At 38.8% G+C, this 15,711-nt stretch overlaps 3 protein-coding genes across 3 annotated transcripts; 2 read left to right on the forward strand and 1 right to left on the reverse strand.

Annotated features, from left to right (window-relative positions):
- Window positions 1–5,634: 5,634 nt before the first annotated feature.
- LOC136247873 (uncharacterized) lies at window positions 5,635–7,709 on the forward strand. The gene is made up of 8 exons (XM_066039693.1): window positions 5,635–6,052; window positions 6,103–6,145; window positions 6,195–6,633; window positions 6,684–6,839; window positions 6,893–6,979; window positions 7,032–7,299; window positions 7,347–7,656; window positions 7,703–7,709. Exons 1-8 carry the CDS (start codon window positions 5,635–5,637, stop codon window positions 7,707–7,709), a joined length of 1,728 nt encoding a protein of 575 aa, XP_065895765.1.
- LOC136246724 (uncharacterized) lies at window positions 7,679–10,507 on the forward strand. Its single transcript, XM_066038281.1, has 7 exons — window positions 7,679–7,781; window positions 7,829–7,972; window positions 8,362–8,529; window positions 8,578–8,759; window positions 8,808–9,175; window positions 9,229–9,430; window positions 9,492–10,507. Exons 1-7 carry the CDS (start codon window positions 7,718–7,720, stop codon window positions 9,810–9,812), a joined length of 1,449 nt encoding a protein of 482 aa, XP_065894353.1. The 5' UTR covers window positions 7,679–7,717; the 3' UTR covers window positions 9,813–10,507.
- On the reverse strand, window positions 8,405–10,868 carry LOC136246725 (uncharacterized). The gene is made up of 2 exons (XM_066038282.1): window positions 10,492–10,868; window positions 8,405–10,441 (listed from the first exon to the last, which is right to left on the reverse strand). Exons 1-2 carry the CDS (start codon window positions 10,825–10,827, stop codon window positions 9,854–9,856), a joined length of 924 nt encoding a protein of 307 aa, XP_065894354.1. The 5' UTR covers window positions 10,828–10,868; the 3' UTR covers window positions 8,405–9,853.
- Between the last annotated feature and the right edge of the window lie 4,843 nt (window positions 10,869–15,711).

Genomic DNA, 15,711 nt, shown 5'->3' on the forward strand with positions numbered 1-15,711 from the left:
ACACTGGTAGCTATTAAACCATCTTCTCATAGGTATAATTTGGGATAGTGCAAAATCTTTGTCCCATACGCTTCAAAAAGTGTAAGGACTCCCAATGTAACGCAACTCATAATAAATTAGTAATCATCATACCCAGGGGTTAATCTAGGAAGGGGGGGGCACAGGCCCCCATGGATTAGCTATTGCCCCCCCCCCCCCCCCCCCCATCCCCTAGCTTTATTACAACAACTTATGGTGATAAACTTTGTCGAATTGGCAGATTTTCACCAAACCACTAAATATTAAAATTTGTTCCATAGGAGATCAAGCCAAGTATGGATACTTACACATCTTACTGATTAATCAACACAAGTGAGTGTGGCTGCCTGCTGTAATACTCGAGTTTGTACTTGATTATAGTGTGTACAAGTTGAGCTGGATCATGAAAACAACTAAAAATTAACAGTGGATTTTTTCTCAAGAGAGTTAACATTTCAGCCGACCACCAGATTAATGGTGACAGCAAAGGTGTCAACAACAGACATGTATGGTTTGACTCCATAACAAGTTTGGGAAAGTTCTGCTGTAATGAACACTGTACTTTTATGGCTTCCCATAGGAAATGTATGGCAAAATTTTTGATTGGCTGTAAATATTACGTCAGACATTTGATCAAAAGCGATTTTTTAGCAGATCAAGCTGTACTATAAGTGAGCTAACGTTCAAGATCGTGTGTAATTGCAACCATGAATTATTAATGTTTTTCGAGGATCCAGCTCAACGCGTAGATACTATAGTGGGAGTGGCTACAAGTAAGATTGCAGACAGCAACAAACATGGATTCGTGTATACCCATTGGCAAATGGGTAAGGTTCCATGTATGCCTACAGACAGAAACACTGATAAGTGGGTGTGGCTCACAAGAATCTGGTCTGAAGTAGAACTAGACTATGATGGGTTAATATGCTCCACATCATCAAACTAATTGAACCATTACGCACAAGAAAGCACTGATGACCCAACTAGAAAAGTGACCAGGTGGGTACATGCAATGACTGAATCCACAAGGCAGACATTTCATCACAAGAAACCACACACACTTTGTCCTTCTGTTAGCTCACAACACACACAACAACCTCAAGTGCAACAGTGCAGCACCAACACCTCAGGTTTCCAACTGTAATCTTTTAGTTAATTATTTTTGGCTAATATTTGTTGTTTGCTGCTTCTCTGAATACTGTGACTGCTCTATTAGAGTATTCAGATTCTGACTGTTCTATTAGAGTATCTCGATCTTTTCTTGCAAACAGTGTCCCAAAATAGTGGGGGGCCATGGCCCCCCTGGCCCCCTCGTCTCCACCGTCTATGCGATGGTGTAAAGGACTAATGAGTGATCATCATATTTCACACAAGGTAAAATTAGTACAAAGCCATCTGAAGAGAGTCTTTTCACAACTGTGGACAGATCGAGGTGTTGCTAACGTCTTGGGACTCTTGTGCACTATCTGAGAGATTCAATTATAAATACATGAAATATTTATTGAACTAATACAGAAATACGTTTTGAAATAATTAAATATTGGGACTCTCATACACAACTTAAAAGTTTGCGTGGGCGTTGGCGACCCCTCAGGACAGATGCATTATTGCATGTAACCAAGAAAAGTGCCAAAACAGAAAGCTTTACAAAGCACTTGAAAATGACATTGTTCTTATGAATTCCTCTGTCATATATTCCTCTGTCAATATATACAACAAGTTTATATAATGTAACATTTGTTTCTTAGCTAGGAAAGTCACACAATGTGTTAGGTAGCTGAAAGAAGGGCTGGGAGCTATAATTTAGCAACATTGATTTGCACATTAGAATACTATACTAATACTAGGTTGAACAAATTTTTTGAAATCATACAGTACATTATTTTGGTGATTCGTGACCAACCTCTTCTGGTCTTGGTATCTGTGATGTGTGATGAAACTCTTTGCAGTATATGGCCCGTCAGCTACTGCAGTGTAATGTGGCCTACCACAATGGAGCAGAGTGGCAACCACAAATATTTCAAACAAGCATTCCAATCAGACTCCCAACAGGTAAGAAACAATCTTTATATGTGACCGGGCCTGCAAAAATAGGGCATGTGGGCACATGATTTTTACCTACTTTTTTCATACTTTCATCATTCATAACGTTCTGAACCATTATGCTATGGTTTTGCAATTTTCAGCTCTTAGTAAGCATTTCATTGGCATCATGATGCAAGTTACAGAATGCAGAAATACTATTCCAGTACTGAGATATGACCTGTAGAATGACGGGGTGTAGTTTGTGCCCACATGCCCTGTTTTTGCAGGCCCGGTCACATATGGTTACAACCCACAAAAAACAAAACATCCACCCTGTGAAAAAAGGGCATCTGGATTCAGTGGAATGGAATGGTGGAATGGAACGGTACTTTGGTAAATTCAATTGGTGGTCACCTCTTTATAAAGACCACCTCTTTATAAAGACCATTTTACTTTAATGTTTAAAATCCTGCTATCTTGTTGTTTTAGAGTGTATCCCCATAGAATGGTCTTATTGATCAGTTGTGCGCCACGTGCCTAGAAAATCAGAGTGATAACTGATTTGTAATACAGCAATATACCCCATGCAAAAACAGTTTGGCTGTATAAAGTGACGTTCCCATCAAACTAAAAGTAACTGACAACTAAAGGAGCTATTATTTGGGTGAGGCCAAGAAATACTGACAAATAACTTGTATTATTTATAAAAATTTGGTCCATCATCATCCACTCGTACAGTCTTGCTGCATTCCTAATTAATTCCCTGTAACTCTAATTGGCTAGTAATTTATTATTATTAGCACTTCACAGTGACCAGCACTGAAGGTCTGACAGCAACATGTGCTGCAGCCTTAGGATTTCCTAACCTAATTCAAGGACTTAGAACTAGCTGCCTTTTTTCTCCTCTACAACACCGGACTATTGAGAAAGGTACCAATTTACTAGCCAATTAGATTTACAGGGAATTAATACAGTCAGACTGCACAAGTCAATGATAAAGGACCAAGATTATTGTAAATTATACTTAGTTGCCAGTATATATTGACATTCATTTCTAGATGCTCATCACTCACATGTATAATTCATAGGTATGTGGCAGATGTATTACATTGGATAGGTTCACTGTAATTTGATATCGGTAGTAAATATGATTCTTTTTCTATATGTACAATTTATACAGGCTCTGCCTTTACCAAGTACTTTAATCATAATAAAACAATGTCCGTTTGGTTCCACTTGGGATACTTAGAGATAATAGATAATAAGTCACTCTCTAGGGTTCCTATGGATACAAATACATGAAAATAGTAAGAAGAAAATATCCTGACCGCCTGGCAGATTCCTGTAAACATTCGAGCGTTAATCGGATGGCTGCAGGTTCGAGGCTGCCCAGGTCCAGTCAAGGATTTTTTCTTCTTTCTCCTACTTTTCAAACATACTTAGTGCAGGTAATATAAACATCTTAGGCCTTTATAAGGCCTTCTGGTATACAGGCTCTGCCTTTACCAGATACTTTAATCATAATAATTTAACAGGATTAAACATTGTAGCCCAGTTTTCCAGAGAAGAAAGATATTTTTGTAGAATGGTGGAATTTAAACAAGATGTTTAATGGCCTAGGGCGGTTTGCTTTTGGGGCTTGTTTTTACCTGCCTTTTTTCCTTTTCTGCAAACACAACAAAGTTATTTAAGAAACAATCTTATTCACTGTACACTTTTTCTATTAGCTATTCTACACAACATGGTACTTTGTGTGGGAGGATCAAAGTGTCACCAAGTGCTGTATTTTCTGTATTGTACTGATTAGCTGCATAACTGTACTGTCTGAGTCATATAGCACAGTTATGTGCATGGCTAATTGGGCAAATACAGTACAGTTATGCAGACAATACTCGCTATTGATAAAATTAAATAATTATATCAACAGTTCAAGTACATCCCATGATGCTAAAGCCTGTGAGTGCAATATCCTGCACAAACAGGAGATGACAACTGCTGAAGTACGCAACATATTGTACTCTTCAGTAGACGACATACATTGCTAAATTTTGTAATGGTCACTGGCATGAAATAGCCTAGACAGCCAACTTTACTTGTCATAAGATCCACTGAAAATCCAGCATGTTGAAGGTCCAGAAGTAATGAACTATAGCAATCTTTTTTATGGTTTTTTGCAACAAAAAGTGATGCTGAGTATTAGTGACCATGGAGAGTTCTAATAGCACCATGGAATCTGTAGAAACTAGCACAAAATCAGGTCTGATGTAATATGAGGTGGAATAGTACTTGGGGACTAATACCTGCCTGGTAGCCAGGAAAATCAGCATAAAGCTTATAACAAGGTGGTAAATCCTTTTAAAGTTGTGGACAAAAGCCTGCAAAATGGAGTCGTGACACCAAGTGTATCATCCTTGATCAAGTGCAAAGGAACAACCAGTTAAACTAAGTAAAGTGACAAAGGGTACATAAAGCAGTCACTCTAATACAACAGCCATGTTCAATATTCTAATAGGACAGTCACACATTTATACCATAGTACTATACATATAACTAAACAACTAAGCAAACTATTAAAACATAGCCCAGTGATGTAATCCCTGCATTGGCATATGCCAAGTAGCGATTTTCCCAGAGCTATGTTGTAATACCATCATTCATGCAATAGATTTATCGCTTGGACCCTAACTTCTTTATTTTTTAAATACAATAGTACAAATAGTACCCATATATTGGCTTTCACATCACAATTTATTGGTTCACAAATGTTTTGAACACATTATCCACATTATTGTAGCAGAGCAATACTATCAGATATCATAAACAAAGTACAGGCTAGTTATCAACTGATGAACAACTATCAGATATGGTACATGTTAAGTTTAGTGCAGCTTTAAGCAAGTAGTGCAAATATACTACAGATTAAGCTGCCAAAAATTATACTGTTAAGTGAAAGAGAACTACCATATATTATCTGCTACCCTCAGACTTGGGCATACAATGGAACCTCTCTATTGTGGACATTTTGGGACCCAGAATTTTTAGCAACCTTTTGCTATAATATAGAGGTTTCCTCTTTCAAAGGTAAAAATGTATTAACCAGACCTGCTGGGACCAACATTTTGTGTCCTTATTATGGAGATAATTACTATCGTGTCCTTAATTTGGGGAGTTTGTTAAGAGAGGTTCCACTGTATATATCAGGCAATCCCGAGTGGCATTGGTATAACTATTGACTAATCACTTGCATGTTTACATGTGCCATATACTCAATTCTGAGTCCTATACATTACAAATAAATAACAAATAATATTGTATACTATATACATAACAGATAGGAATTTATGTAGACCCAGTCTGAATTTATGGTCAGACATCTGCTATTGTCTGACCCAGAGGAGGTCGGCAGCGCTATCACGTGCCCCATACGAATACACTGTTTTCTGAAATAAGGGTAAACGAAATCCGAAAATACTACAGGCGATAAGATTATAACATATTGAAACGATTGATGAAATCACCCCCATCCACCCCATGCGTTATGCTAGTTTTATCAATTGTTTAAAAGATATAGGTTCACGTGAGCAACGCTGAATGGCGGAACAGGATTGCGCGAGAACAGAGAGGGATCGTGAGAGCGATTTATGCCACGAGACTGCAACTAGCAAACGTCCAAGGGGTTCTCCAACGTTATATACTCCCCACAGACAAGAGAAGAGAGTAGCTTTAAGAGAGCTGGTAAACCACGAGGTTAATCACGAGGAGGGAGTGCAAGAGGATCCACAACCAATGTTTAATCTGGCTCCAAGAAGATTGATTAACCTTAACGAAAACATCACTACTAGCCATTCAAAGGAGAAATGGAGTGAAGAAGAAGTCAAAGCTTTGGCTGAGTTCGTTCTCTTCCACACACCTGGGGATAAGTGGCCATCACATAAGCAGAGTGCCTTTTGGACAAGTGTTAGTGAATTTGTGGAACAACGAGTGGAGTCAACAGTAGTCCATAGAAGTGGTATGGCATTAATCAAAGGTATATAATATAAATACATGGTTTACTTTTAGCTGAAGCTTGTCGGTGGAGAGTTACAGGTCATCTAGCTAAGAGGTACGCCTTTAATGTTGTTCAATATAACTTCCTCTATATACGTGTATAGATTTAAGACACCAAAGGATGCAGAAGCATGGTACAATGGACAGGCTGTAAATGTAACAGCAAATGCTCCAAGCCTCTCAACAGTTTGTCATGGTCTAAATACAACTGCAACACAAACCAGCCCAGTGGAATCTTGCTTAGTGGAGTATGCCCTAAATCAATCACCAGCAGAATCTCGGTTGTTGGCACTTTCCAAGTTGTTTTCAGCTTATTTGAGTGACCAGTTATCTCTTATAGTTCCTAATGACTTTTTGAACAATGCTGCCAGTGCAATGTTGAGGTTATCAGATGGTGGTCGCACAAATGTACTGTACAATCTTGCCAAAGGTATTGGCACAATGCGGCCTGATCAGAGTGACTCACGTCTTCCCATCAAACGAATGCCTTTAGGACTTGTTGAATACATTGCACAGTTTTTTGCAGCTGACAATTTGCAGCAGGTAAATCACATGTATGTTTACATACTGTAAATTCATAAGCCATTATATAGGTATCATGTCCAACAGACTATCGTCAGTGGCTACAAACTATGTATGCTCATTTTGGACAGAAATGGATTAAGCTTCACCGTGGGCCTATGTGGTGCACAGTCATGTCAACACAAGAAGCTAGTACCAGTGTCTCTCGCACTCAGAAAACCATGGAGGTACACATACATAGATTTCCTTATTTGGTTGTATGTATGCACATTTATTGTAGGCCTTAGTTAATGTTCCTGCAGTAGCAGAAAGGTCCCTGCGGTATGATTTTGCATCTAGTGAAATCACTCTGGATGCTCAGATACAGGTACAGATAGCCCAGTATCTTATTTTGTTATTATTGTATCGTGTATGCATAGCTAAATGTGCTCGATGAAGCAGCCAAGTCCAATCCAGGAGCATGGTGGTGGTTGAAAGCTGATGGTTGCGACATTAATAAAGGACTGAAGGAAACCACTAAGTTACAATGGAGTGGGGATGTAGACTTGGGTGATGGGGCTCTACAAAAGCAGTATCAATCATACAAGTTGCGTTTACAGAAGGTGAACGAACTATCTGCTAGTGCAGCAGACGGCTTGAGAGCAGTGTTGAGCAGTGTAAGTGAAGATTTAGAATTTATTCAGACAGGTATGTGTGTGCTGCATAATGAAATACTTATCATTAGGTACTTGCAGAACTAGTAAAATCTAATAACGAGTACACAGAGAAACTCCAGTTATGTAAGCAGAATGAAAAGGAGATGATGTCTTTAGCTTGGAAGGTCAAGGAGTTAAATGAACTCAATGAGATTGGAAGAAATCTTTTTCGCACCATCAATGTCTTGATCACTGAGATTTGCAAGCAAGATGCACTTCCAGAGGAGAACATCCCGAGACAGTTAGCTGTGTCCAAACAGAAGCTGGTTAACTTCATTAAAGGTGTTACGCGACATCGACGCACTGCTGCTACTCACATACTGGTTTTTATGATCAGCACTGAAGATAGGCAGGAAAAACCATATGCACTGCCCATTCAGTGTCTGCCATACAAGGGAATAGGTGATGGAATGGTGCATGAGCTTGCAAACAGAATAATTTGTGAAATGGTCAAGCGAAAGATGCACGTTGCAGGTAGACATTGTGAAATTATAATAAGTTTGTTATTTATTACTACATAGGATTCACAACAGACGGTGAATGGAACTCCTTACGTGCAAAGGGGTATTCAAGACCCCTTTCTATCTTTCAAATCCGTGCTGAAGCAAGGTCTAAGTTCAGTCGGATGGGTCTGAAGAGAATGCTTGCAATGATTACACCCCAGTGTATGTATGCAGTGTATGTATGCAAGTGTTTATTGTGCACACAGGAAAGGAAAGAAGGTTTAAAATAATTTTTGTATAGCCTGTACCAAAAGACAAAAAAATTTATGTAACTGGAGATTGCAAATAGAACTTTAAATACTATACTGTTTTCATGGTTTGCTGGACTGCTTTTTCAGCCTTGAAAATTTATTCACTATCATGGTTGCCTCTGGTTTACAACAGGTAACCCGAGTGAAAAATGAGCGATCTTCAAAAACAAAATTGTAAAATTTGTTAATCCACTAAATTAAATTCTTTGAAAGTGTGTATGTCACTCGTATTACAGCAATATTCAAAAAGTTTTTATTGCTTATCCACATACCCACAATGTCCTTTTGTTTCTTATTAAGGGAAGAATGGGACTCTTACTACAATGCTACCTTATGAAGCAGTATCTCCAGTGCTCATAGCTGAAATTCAGAAGTGGTATTCAAATGGGGCTGAAGAGGATGATGTAATTGAAAGATTAAGACTGCGTACAGTGCCACCAGGTTACAAGATACACAATTGGATAGAAGGTACGTTACTATAGATAAATAGCCACTATATGATACTTAGTTGTGTAGGAAAAGATGAAACTAAAGCTGAAAAGCTGCGTTCCATATTGGCACAATTGGAATATACACACTCTGTCAATCTCCTTCATTCTAAAGGGGTCCTTTTTAAGGATCACCTGTATGTGCCAGAGGTTCATCCTATCACAGGGGAGGAATTCTGTGAGCGAGAGGATGAAGGACACATCTTTAAAGTACATGCATTTGAAAATATGGATGTATAATCATGATATCTCTTTTAGCGAATCGGCACCAGTCTCAGACAGGGTGGACCATGTAACCTTCAATTGGAGCGCTTTGAAGAAGCACTTTATGACACAACAGCTGGGCTCACTTATTGTGCACTCTCTGGTGTTCGAAAACAGAGTGTGGAAGATGTAGAGAGGTTATTTGGTCTTCCTCTAATAGAGTGGATGGAAAAGAAAGGGTACAGTAATGAGGCTATGTATCTCAGAGTTGTTCATAACTGGAGACGTGCTTGCGATGAACGAGGACTGACTGATGACCAACGCAGTACATTCAACCAAGAGTTTTTGGATTATATATTGGATGATCTCATGCCATGGCATAAAGATGGTCAGTGTGATTTCAGCCGTTTGGAAGTAAACCGGTTTGTTTAAGTCCTGTATTTGTTTTATGTATCCAAATAAATATTGTACCCAGAAACATCACCACCATAAGAGGCTTCACCAGGGAGACGTTGATAGCTCTAGCAGCTAACATAGAATCAAGGGAGTGGAGAAGACAGTTTAATACCAGAAATAGAATTCCTGCTGAAAACCCTCGAGCTAGCTCTACCGATGATGTAGAATGCTTTTTTAGCATGCTACGTGACACTGTGGGAAAGGATTTCACTCTCAAAGAGGTATGCTTAAATGAAAATGTTCTATCTAGATATATGATAGCTCATCTTTTTGGTAATGTAGGTTTATTATGGTTGGAGAAAAGTGACAGAGGAGTTTGTCAAAAGAATGGATCCCGACTTGCCATTCTATTACCATACTTCTTCAAAATGCAGATACTATGAGGGACTGATGCCAGATTTTAGTCATAAACTTGCTAACAAGAAAACAAAACGTCTTCCTCGGTTCGAGATGCTTGGAGATAATTCCAGTAGAGTCACAATGTCACTGCGTGGCAATACTTCCATTCGCACGAAGTTTCATAGTGCACCATTAAGTCTTCCACCACCACCTGGGACATCTAATGCAGTTTTATATGAACATTCTTATGCTTGCAACAAATAAATGTGATCAAAATCAATTAAAACAATAATAATAAATTATAGTCAATCATAATCAGTTGCACGACTTCGAAGAACTTGCAGGGACCATTCACCATTCCTTGTGATTATTATTCCAGCATACCAACCTCTGTTCTTGAAGTATGGTAAAAACTTAATCCATCTGAATCTCACGTTGATAATTTTTTTGGCATTTATTACACCTAGCACTTCAGATGCTGCTTCTCGAACCACATAGCCGATCCTTTTCCATTCTGCACCTTCATCTGCTTGGCACATAAATGCTACGGCATTGGTGTCATGTGGGTTATCTGGCTCTGGTTTTAACTTCACTGAGACTGTTTTTCCGTCATTTTTATTTCTGCTGGCTAGAGCTAGTGTGTCTTGATATTCCATATCTTTGTGCACACCAATGCACTTAAAAACAACACTGTGAGTTATCTCTGGAACACTATCATCTTCCTCTGTATTTGATGAAATATCAGCAGTGGGGTTCAAGCATGGCGAAAGTGATGGATCTGAATCTGACGTGACAGTGTCATCCAACCAAGTCCACTTCCACAACACAAAGACTTCGTGGCCATTATAAAACTTATATGGGGTGATATCAACAGATCTACTGAACTCAGTTGCCTGTGTGTATACAACAATTAAATTTTGTGTAACTTTATTTTTGCACTCACTTCAATCATAAATGCACAGACGTAGCGCTGCTCTATGCACATTGCGGCTGGAAGAGGGTGGTCCAAATTCTCACAATATCTAGTGAACCCATCAAAAACGTGGAGCTTGCTGCTACCATCCTCGCATATTTCCTCCCATTGCAACTTCACTTCGACGATATCTGTGTTAAAAATCGGGAAGCTTGGGACGATATAATTAATGACATTGCCTCTGGCCAACATCGTTAAAATTTCATAGTGCACTTCTTCAGTTTCACAAAGGTTACCAGCAGACTCTTCACCATAGCATCGTTGTTCATTGCCTTCTGAGTGGACGTCAGCATCAGTTTCCGCCATGATGGAATGCAAAATATGTAATTATAATGGATTATTTTTAAGGGCGCTTAAACCGTTGCCTTCCTCCTCTGTGTCTGACCATTTCTGGCTGTCTTAACACATTTAGTTGTACAGTATTATTGAGTATGCCCAACCACATAACAGGATTTGTCAGATCATTTCCAAAACATAATTTCAGGAACCAGGGCAGGCAGCCATTTTATATTATTGTTCAGTACTATTGATGTTCAGTGTTCTGATATTATTACAACACTTATAATAAGAACATAGATCCATACAGTGGAACCTCACTTATCTGGACCCCACTTATCTATATTCTCAGTCATCCGAACTACGGAAATGACTGCTCTGTTGGAGTAGTGACTGTTCTATTAGGGTAGCTGATAATAGAAAATTTTTTTAAATGTTCTTTATGCTATTTTAAGATTATTTATACACAGTTTCAGAGATATGGACTTATGGACCCAAGGGGTTCAGATAACTGAGGTTCCACTGTTTGTGGGAGAACAAATGATAAGCAAGTAAACAGTCACCTGGTTTGTTGGTGATTATTCCCATGTAGAAGCTTTTAAAGGTACTACAAATACCAAATTTGTGATGAAATATGGGGCATGAGCAAAACAAAGAATGGACTGGTAATGGACTCGCTAACGGACTGGAAGAAACTTGCCTCAGGCGTCTATTCAGGGGTAGGTGTAACCAGTGAGGCCAGAACCTCACCACTTTTTGGCTAGAGAAAAAAAACAACTTCAAATTTAAAACCAAAAGAAGTGAACATGCAGTACCTGGCATTAGAAACAACACTTTTCAAACCTGCCATTCACCCAGAACAACTACATGTCTAATTAAGTGCCTCTAAAAATAATCACCATTATATATATTTGTAACTACTTTGAAAACATTCCTTGCAATTTATCTCACAAGTCATAATAATAATAAACTCAAATGTAAGATTAAACAGTATTATGGAGGTGATTTTTGGTTGATGTCCAGTTTTATCCCCTGAATACTTGTCAGATAGCTAGTTAGCACCTTGCACACAGTATTACAGCCCAAAACTGCTTCCAAATAGCATTTAAATTTTTTTTCTGGGAGAACATGCCTCCAGACTCCCCATAGACTAGCTACATACCTTTGGACTGAGCCTTACCCCTTTCACTTTTAATCTGATGCCCTTGCATCTATTTATCACAGATAGCTGGTTGAAAAGAATATCAACTCTGACAACGATAGTAAGTAAACCTCTAAGCACCATCTCGCAGTTTCCTCAAGCCGATATTTAATATAAGCTCTGCACTTACAACTGGTGTTAAATCTCAACTAAAAGCACAAGATACAATCTTCAATCTTGTTGAAGAGATGTTGTTACTTGGATTTGCAATTGCTGCAATTAGTTCCTGATTTTACAGGTGACAAGTAGTATATATAGTGCTGTGAACATCATAAACAAAAATTCTGTTGTAGCAGTCAGCCATTGAACTACAAGGTGGGTACAGTGACAAGTTCAGAAAATGTTTGTCATATAAGCCAGTCTATTTATTATATAAGCCAGTCTGTTTGCTAAGTCTGTTATACAATCCATTCAACGTTTAGTCACACATCCTGAAATGTGCCCCCAACAAGACAGTAACTTGTAACTAAAACAAAATTGAACATAAGCTGATAAGAAATATACTTTTAGCTATCTACACTGTAACATGGAGTGTATACATTGAAGGCTACAAGATGCTAACACTTTAAGCACTCTAGGGAAAATAGGATAAACAGGTGCTTCTCATCAGTACAAATATGGTATACACATGTACACTAGCATATGCAGCAACGTTGTTCACACCTATACAATCAGCAATAGTCTGTAATACTTCATGATAAGACTACTTGAGAAGTACTATATAGCTAACCATGTAATGGCAATAGATAATTCAATTTGTGCTTGCTCTATATGCAGTACATAAATTTATCAAAACATCACCATGGATACGTACATGTATATACAAAGAGTACACAGGAAAAGGCACAATGAAATTATACATAGAATTCTACAATAGGTTTATTGCTCTATAGAATTAATGCAGAATTGAACAGACTATGACAACACGAATTACGACAGATTATTCTTATAATTAAAGTCTATGTTCAATTTGGTAGTAATTTTACAGAGCAACTAAACCTATTGTAGAACCGTATGCATTATTCTACCGTAACTTTTCCTGTGATAGTTAACAAGCATATATACTATAGCCATATGGCTATAGTATATATGCTACAAGTCCGCAACAAAGACACCAAGGTTAGGGGTGTAAAAAGGCATCTTATAACCACCACCCAAGCATTCTTTTAAAGCAACATTTAACACTTATAGCTGGTTATTTGTTCACAAGCAAGCTGGGCTCTGGGTTGAACATAGTCTGGCGAGGCCGCCCCTTCGCAAACAGGAAGGGTCTGGTGACTCTAGCATAGTGTACCTGTGCGAACTTACCGAAAACTGGTGCGTCCAATCAAATCGCTTGCCTGCTCATTTAGTGACATGGATATCTGTTGTGGATATCTGTTTTGGCTAACTTGATAGACGGCAAACTATGGCTTCTGTTTTGTTTGCCTTGAGTCTTGTCCAATTAGAACAATTTCTCGTGAAGGAATGTGGCATATTAAAAAAGTACAAAGAGTATATTAAGTAGTCTTGTAAGTTAGAAGCGGTGAGTTTTTGAGCGTTCCACTGGATATGAATATCGCAATGACTAACGATAATGGTGCAATCTAATTACGGAAAACCACGTCTCTCCCACTAATTACATTCCATTTGCACAAATACACTATGCTAGAGTCACCAGACCCTTCCTGTTTGCGAAGGGGCGGCCGCGCCAGACTAGGTTGAACAATGTGGAGGAAGCCGGAATATAAAAGAAAGTTCAATATAAAACCTGATATTCCGTGAGATAATCTTCAGTCTCTCTCTCTATTGATGCACCTGGGGTGCTTACCATGGTAACCCCTTGTGAGAAGAAGCAGTTCAGTTTGCATGCGACTCGCCCTTCTCCCATTCTTACCGCACAAAATCAAAATTGTAACAAGACATAAATCACATCACAGATAGCATAGCTACCCCCTAACGGAGGTATATACTATCTAGGATCACGTCTTACAGTTCTATGACTCCAGAGATGACTCCAGCGCAGCCACCGCCAGAATTCGCACCTTTCACGGCTGCAATGATAGTTAACTGTCCCTTCTTGATAATCACCCAAAGAAGATGTAAGTAGACTGTATGTAGAGCGCGGAGCCGTAGGAACAAGCTAAGTAACTTACCCTCACTATTCAATGTGAAGCCTCATCAAATCTCTGATGACATCATAATTATAATTATGTTATGCGGCGGCTCAGGTTTACATTGTACTGTATACAAGTGCTCGTCAAGTGGACTGTACACATGTGTGCCGGACCAGTGAAGGAAATGAAATGAGGAGATGGAATATGAGAGTATAGTTACAGTGAAACCTGTTTAGTATTCAGGACACTTCACTTCAGTACAAAATGAGGAACCGGACACCTCAGTATGGACACTTCAGTGATATGGTCCGCCCAGAGTATCCTTTAGCATGTCTAAACTGACCTAAAAAGTCAGAACACTGCCGGGTTGGTCCCAAGGTGTCCTAATATAATCCATGCATTGATTGCTTGCCTCATTGCCCTCAGTGTCCAGAGTCTATAGTCATTCCCAGTGCAAACACTATAGCTAGTACTATACTGGTGTATGCGTGCCAGGATTGTATATTTGTGTATAATTAAACCATCTGTGAAAGAGCACTTTATATTAAAGTACACGTACCCCTGATACATTACTTGAATAGTATACCGCAGAGCGTTGATCTCTTTAAAAGCACTCGTGATTAGCACCATCAGTATACTATCTACAAGATGAAAGGGTTGTAGCTACAAAATGGACAAGCCTGCAAATGTACTCCTCACAAATAAGCATAGCTACATTGAACACAGCATAACAGAACTAATTTTAAAAAGACACCCCTACATTATCAAAATGGAGAAGGGCTGAGCAGTGACTTTTTAATCTGTAGGATTGGGCAGTTGACAAATAATGAAAAACACTACTATTATGGTGTGGTCAGATGACTGGTATATAGTGTTCATGAAAAGGCGGTACCGTATAGAGGGAAACTTTGGCGGGGATAAACTTTGGTGAATAGCAAGCTAAATCGCATTTGACAAAATAAACTTTGGTAAATTCAAGCTCAATCTGTAGCTATGAAGATGTTAATCTCAAGCACTACGAGTAATTGGTGGGTTAAACATTGGAAAATTTGTAGCGAATCGCCAAATTCGCCGAAGTTTTTCCCTGCCAAAGTTTCCCTCTATATGGAGGTATTCAGTTTATTTATGTGGTATATGCTATCATGTAGCAAATTGAGAAATACTTTAAGTGTAGTTTGCTTGAGGCCCTCACTTGAAAAGGCCAATCTAAAGAGATTCCACCTGCTGTTGGAAGCCCAACAGCAAGTCTCACTGATATTGAGAGACAACAACTGATATTTCCTCTAGGTCTGCCAACCAATATATTTGTGAACCTTTCTGCAGAGGTGGCTAAGTACAGCCATTGCCTATACCACCTTTGCTACATATGATGTCCTTGTTTACTAGGTTCAAAGTCTAAAGTTAGCAAGTATTTCAGCCTTGTGGGTCAAAGTGTATCAATGATCTAATCAAAGGTCAAACATTTCTTAATTAATTTATTCATTTATTTTGCTACACCTGCATGAACTAGTTCTAACATCACAATTCAGCATTGAAACTGGGTCGCTACTTGCTGACCCAACCACGTCGGCCCGGATGACCCACTGATTCACTTGCAGCTGTGCCAGACTACTGATC

This window comes from Dysidea avara, chromosome 2 (genome assembly GCF_963678975.1).
Source record: "Dysidea avara chromosome 2, odDysAvar1.4, whole genome shotgun sequence".
Taxonomy (NCBI): Eukaryota; Metazoa; Porifera; class Demospongiae; order Dictyoceratida; family Dysideidae; genus Dysidea; species Dysidea avara.

Coding starts and splice junctions, on each gene's coding strand:
- LOC136246725 (XM_066038282.1), bottom strand. CDS start 10,827: ATGGCGGAAACTGATGCTGACGTCCACTCAGAAGGCAATGAACAACGA. Junction 10,442..10,491: donor TCTGTGCATTTATGATTGAA/GTGAGTGCAAAA, acceptor GTATACACACAG/GCAACTGAGTTCAGTAGATC.
- LOC136246724 (XM_066038281.1), top strand. CDS start 7,718: ATGGTGCATGAGCTTGCAAACAGAATAATTTGTGAAATGGTCAAGCGA. Junction 7,782..7,828: donor GCGAAAGATGCACGTTGCAG/GTAGACATTGTG, acceptor ATTACTACATAG/GATTCACAACAGACGGTGAA. Junction 7,973..8,361: donor TGCAATGATTACACCCCAGT/GTATGTATGCAG, acceptor TTTCTTATTAAG/GGAAGAATGGGACTCTTACT.
- LOC136247873 (XM_066039693.1), top strand. CDS start 5,635: ATGGCGGAACAGGATTGCGCGAGAACAGAGAGGGATCGTGAGAGCGAT. Junction 6,146..6,194: donor ACAGGTCATCTAGCTAAGAG/GTACGCCTTTAA, acceptor ATACGTGTATAG/ATTTAAGACACCAAAGGATG. Junction 6,980..7,031: donor CTCTGGATGCTCAGATACAG/GTACAGATAGCC, acceptor GTGTATGCATAG/CTAAATGTGCTCGATGAAGC.